General features: G+C 41.0%; 1 protein-coding gene across 4 annotated transcripts in view; it reads right to left on the bottom strand.

The window, feature by feature from the left end:
* Positions 1-6041, bottom strand: part of SLC23A2 (solute carrier family 23 member 2) — an 87696-nt gene that overhangs the window by 24064 nt on the left and 57591 nt on the right. For all 4 annotated transcript variants that reach the window (XM_019514342.1, XM_019514341.1, XM_019514340.1 and 1 more), the window contains one exon: positions 4723-4880. In XM_019514342.1, coding sequence (XP_019369887.1) covers positions 4723-4880 — 158 coding nt within the window. The remainder of the gene's footprint in view (positions 1-4722; positions 4881-6041) is intronic.

The following is a 6041-nucleotide window of genomic DNA, read 5'->3' as shown; positions in this document are numbered from 1 at the left end:
AGATGATCTGCTCAGGTCCCTTCCAACCCTAGAAGCTATAAACTGGTCATTAAGCGAATGCATAAATAATTAAGTAGATAAGAACTGATAAGCCATTCCATGCGAGTACATGTAGTAAAATTTGAAACCTGCAATAATTTTAAGACAACCTTTTGAACAAAGCTATTTTGAAAACACAAAGTACTTTCACAAACAGTCATAATTCTGTATTTATTCTACAAGCTGCAGTGTGCAGAGCCATCAGACACATTAAGATACACTGCTAAAAAGCGGCATTTAAACTGTTCTTTTAAACACAGGTTTTGAAGGGGTGCAAGCAGAGTGAGGGGGGAAAAAAAAAAAGAGAAAAAAAAAAATCACACTGCCCTTTTTCAAAAGCTGATACTGAACCTTGGCACACTGGGCACTTACAGTTCAAGTCAGGCGTTGGCTACTGTTTCTACTTTATGGTTGCTTTTACAGCCACAATTAAAAATCCTGATACCTGCAGAAGCAACAGTCCAAGGGAAATGCAAACCTAGCAGGCTCAGCTAAACAGCATGAACCAGTAGGGCTGTGCAAAGCTTCGGTCCCTGATTTGATTTGGCAGAGATTCGGCCCTACCCGGTGGCCAAATCTCTGAATCCAAATAGAATCAGAGGACCCTTTAATCTCTCTGAATTGATTTGGAGAGATTCAGAAAGATTCAGACAGACACAGCTTTAAATGTTTTTTCTACATACCTCTAGGTACCAGATGGCTCGTGAATGCTGCGATGCTGGGGCAGATGGAGCGTCCCACAGGAGTGCGGGGGGCTCCCCAAGCAGACCCGGAAGTGGACCAGAAGCACTTCCAGTCCACTACCAGGTCCACCGGGAGCATGCTGGGGGTCCCCTGGTGCCCCCCAGCTTGGCGACTAGTGCCTCCTGGGTCTGGGGGCACCCAGGGTCCTCCTGTGGCCGACTGCCGAGCTGGGGGAGCGGGGGAGGGCGGCCCCAGGGTGCTCCCCAGCGGACCTGGAAGTAGACTAGAACTACTTCTGGTCCACTTCCAGGTTTGCCGCCGAGGATATGGAGGGCCCCATGCATCCCAGCATTGCAGCAGTCACAAGCCACACTGGTACCTTGATGTATGCAAGAAAAAAAAATTCTAAAGCTGTGTCTACAAATCAGCATCGAATCTTCAGATTTGGATTTGGCCGAATCAAATCAGGGACAGTGATCCGAATCAACTAATCGAATGACTGTCCCCGATTTGGGCTGAATCTGAATCGAATAGGGCCCGTTTCGCATGCCCCTAATGAACAGTGCAGAACAGCAGAAAGAAAAGCTGTGGAAGCAGAAACACGAAAGGCTCCACAACCTAGAGGAAATGCACTTCAGTGACGGGAGATGAAGAGGTGCCAGGCAGAATGAAACCAAGACACGGGGGTTCAGGGAAACAAGGGGAGATGAAACATGTGCTATAAAGTCTGCATGTGCAAATTTGCAGTCAGGAAGTGAGTTCAGAAGTCAATTATGACAGGTAAGGTCTTGTCTCAGAGAAGGTGCTCCACTCCCACTGAGAAAACCCAATTGCATAAAAGTGTAAGTACATGCAGTGCATGGAATATCTATAAACACCTTGCTCGCACTGTCGTCTAAATACTGGCTAATATTTCCTACGTGGGCTTCTTCTTTGGGCAAAAAGCTAAACATTACCTTTGACGAGAGGAAATGGTAGTAACTATGAGTGAATAATTTACCTTATCCCTTTGATGTTCACTGGACAAACAGTGCATACTGAAGCCCCCTGAAAAATGCTAAATACCTTGAAGACACTGCTGGAGGGGGAAAGGGCAAGGATCATAAGGAAGAAATCAGTATAATCCCAGCTTTTATTTAAAGACATTGTTGCATGTCTTAAAATTTACCTGATTTGCATCACAGCCTTGACATTAGTGCTGAAACTATGCCCCGAAGGTACTATATTGCAAAACAGCAACCAAGTACATAATTAAGACCACACAAATGCATTAAGTGCATGCATTAACCAAACCTAGAACAGGCCTGAGGCAGTTTCAACATCAACTCTGAATTTCCTAGCTCATTGAGATTTTGGCAGCAACTCTACTCAACACAGAACTTTTGCATGCAATTAAAGAGTTGTTTTAGAAATAAATTAATTATTTTAAATGCAACTATGCTCTGATGTTATGGTAACGGGACTGTCAGAAAACTTAACACACAGAGGTATGTTTCTTGTACAGATTTAACCTACCAGATCATAAGGTTACTTTGGATCCCATCCAACTTTTTGAATTAATGCATACTTTATTCAATAACTTCAATTCCTAAAATTAGTATGGATTCCAGATTAACTACAAATGACTCCAGATGCCAAGTTAAATCCATTTCTAAAGGACTTCTAAGGCAGCGGAATTTGACATTTTGAAATCATAATGGCTTTACTTGCTAAATACTTCTCAGTTGACAGGACTGCCAGTAAACCTTTAAGAACTGCATGTAGAATACAGTGGCTGTATTCAAGTCTCATCCAAATATAACTGATAGAAATCACGTGCTATCAGTTACTAGACACTCAGCCACTAAAAACTTCTCTGCATGCACATGCCACTTTGTTTTAACCCCAAGCACAAAAGTGTTTTTTTAGACAAGTGTCCTTCACAGGGTACCCAAGAATAAGACAAGCGAATAGAAAAACAAAACAGCCCAGACCCACAACACTTAGAGAATTTCGGCAAGGCAGGATGGTGACTCTTAGGAAGTTTAATAAATACTTCTGAAATTAACCCAAACTACTGGTCTGCAATGTATGCAAGCTGTTCCTTGACTGTAAATGAAGGTCTGAATAAAAGGTGCAAGATCAGGAATTCAGCAATGTTTGCAAAAAGCACTGGAGTGGCTATAAACTCCAGCAGAGATGCTCACTTTAACTGGGATTAGAATGAAGACAATGAGAAGCCCTCCATGTTTTATTATTCTCCCGTCTCCTTCATAAGCAGCTGCTGATAGCTAGGAGTAGGTCTATTTTAGGATTTAGTATATTTTGACTGAATGTAACAAGTGAGTCAGTCAATGGGGATACAAAACAAAACAAATTAGAACTAAAATCTGCAAGACAGAAGCTGATAAACATCTGCAAGGAAAAAATCTTCCGAGAAAAAAAAAAGGCACATTTTTTACTCTTCTTTCTAAATGTGTCATCTACACCTTTCTGGAGTCTGCAGTTGATGAATGAAATATCAAAGCAGCTTTCAAGAAAACTATGGGGAGGAAAGGAATAAAAATGTTTTCTAAGGCGATGGAAGGGAAATGAGAAAACACATTAGCTGCATGCCTTCTCAAGACTTGAAAATGAACCAACAACAAAAATGTTCAATTCAGGAAACCTGAATTGTTTGAAAAGGGTTGGGTTTTCTGAGCTGATCATCTTCCCTTGCTATTCTAAAGGATTTGTTTAAAGGGCTTGCCTTCCTCGCCCTGCTGAGTAGGTCTCCTCCACCCGTGGATTCTGTTTCTCGAGTAAATCTTTTATATTTGGACTATGTTGTCCGCTTTCTGTCAGATTTCATCTTGTATCATTTTTGGACTGAAATAAGAGATGTTTGAAGAGCAAAACTCATAATAATGGAACATGCTAATACAATGAGCAATCTTCTAGACTTTGTCCTTGGCTACATTCGAAAGAACGCAGACATAGCCTTGTGAGTTTCCTCCATCCTTTCCTTTTCACATACAGGGTCAAAAGTTTAGGCAAATGTTTCTTTGGAAGTCTTTCTGCAGTACTCCACGTACAGTTTTAACTATTTTGATATTTTAGAGCTGACTCCTAGTAATTTCCTCTGTTTTGGGAAACGCAGCACATCCATGAAAGCCAGTCAGTCTTTGATACAGCTTATTAAAACTGCAGATTAAAAGGAGTCAGAACCGCAGCAAGCTAGGTTAATGGTGATGCTCCATCCCAGGCAAAGAGTACCAGCAGCTCTGGGCAGCTAAGGCATATAAACATTGTTTCTCTCCTCCATACACAGAATCTACTGAAATATGTAGGTTAGAGGCAGAAACTAAGGTCAGGGACCAAGTCCCCTTTCCCTTTTCTTACTGGCTGTTACATTGTGAATCACTTCGTAAGTGAAGTAGCCGAAGTCAAGAATCCTGAAAGAACAGAAATGTCTTTATCTGCATCTCACCTTTCATTCCAACTACAGGATTAACTATGCAGTTCACCCACTTCTTTCCCTCTAGACTCTTGAAGTGGCAGAGACGTACACTTGCATATTAGTCTATACATGTTGAACTCCAGAGATCCTACTATCATATTACTAAAACTGTCATATCAGAACATGACAGAAGCAGCACAGCTTCCACCTTTGAAAATAACTGGAAATTATTTTGGTTCCTAGTATAAATGTGCTAAAGAATCACCCTTTACACCGGGAGGTGTGATTTTTTTTTCAGAGCTTCTCCATCTTTTCTCTCCTGTCTTTTTCTTGTTCTGCCTGGTGCCTTCCATCCATTAGACCCACGTGTCCACTATGTAGCCTTGGTGTCTTTACTGCCACTTTGTTGTGAAACTTTTCCCAATTGGGACGACAGGTGTATTCCCCAGTCATCTTGCATTTGAACCATTACCTAGTATTTTGCCCTCATCCTGATAAAATTACATACATTTACAGATATGTACTACGACAACCCACTTCTTAACAACAACAGTAACAAAAAAAGAGAGTTCTGATCTCACCTGCACCCAAAAGTTGTTTGTAATAAAGTAGTGATTCCCACACAGAAGAAAATGGTCCCAATCAGTTGGCTGGTAGCCCACTGGTCAAACCCAACACACATGGCATCAGCTAGCAAAAAGGGTACTGCTATGGTTCCACTAAAACATGTCAGGTAGTGCTGTGAAAAGGAAGAAAGCATGCTTCATTAATACACTTAAAAGTACATACAAAATATAAACAAATCATTATGTTTTCTTGTGTGTTCAGCTAATTCTAGCCAGCTATTAATGACTCCTACTTCTGGACAACAAATTACATCGCTAACTGGTTACTGTTCTCATTCTTGACAAGCGAGTATCTAGAGTGAGTATTTACATAACCAAGCTGAAGCAGTTTAGAGATTTAAACAGACACATCACTCTCTCCACCTTTCAACAGGAGAAAAAGTGTCTGCTTACACATGAATTTAGAATACATTTAAGAAGTTCTTGAGCAAGAATAATATGTCGTAGACAGGATCTCAACTGATGAAAACAGGGCAAATCGTGCATTTATTCTGCTTGGAGCCACGTAGCTTAATAAAAAGAGTACTCTGTTTAGGTTTGTTCAAAGAAGAATTCAAAAAACCCAACCCCTCTCAAAAAAACCCCCAAAAACCTAGAGGAATTCCTGTGGAGTTGGCTGAACTTGAATAAATGCCAAAGTAAAAGTAGATGCCTTTACTTTTCTAAGGAGTAATTTGTTTGAGGATCTCAAAGTACTTTTAAACAAAAGCTCAACATTCCTGTGGGAGAGGTTTTATTAGCAGAGACACGGAGTTAGCTGTTTTTGCCTGAAGTCAGGAACAAGGCAGGGTAGATGTGCACCTTGTGGACAAACTAAGACATATAGAGAGCGTAAGCTTTTGTGAATGAGAGCTCGGGCCTTCATCAGAGGTTTTATTACTCGTTTGGAAAGACATAAGTGACAAGGACTCTTCCAACCTCTTATCAAGTCCATGACAGTTGGTATGATAATCCAGCTATTTTTGCTATCCATTAGGCTGTACTAACTAGCAAACGTACACTATATTCAAATGCCTAAAAGATGTCCAGCAAGTTCAGCAGGCTACGGGTGCTCTTTTTCATATCTCAACATCCTTCCAATGATAGAGCTGCCACTGAACTTGCTAGTCATTCCCAGAATTAACACTTTAAAGAGATTTTAGCACCTGTACTTCATCCCTCACTGCTTTCCCCTCACCTGAATTCAAGAGATGACTTCTTGTTCTATCAATGAATGATTTTTAACACTTAGTTAAATACCCAGAGAGTGGTGGTGGATGGGTCATTTTCGACCT

Source organism: Gavialis gangeticus, unplaced genomic scaffold (genome assembly GCF_001723915.1).
Source record: "Gavialis gangeticus isolate Ggan-Ray unplaced genomic scaffold, GavGan_comp1, whole genome shotgun sequence".
Lineage (NCBI taxonomy): Eukaryota > Metazoa > Chordata > Crocodylia > Gavialidae > Gavialis > Gavialis gangeticus.
This window is presented reverse-complemented; position numbering and strand designations above follow the sequence as displayed.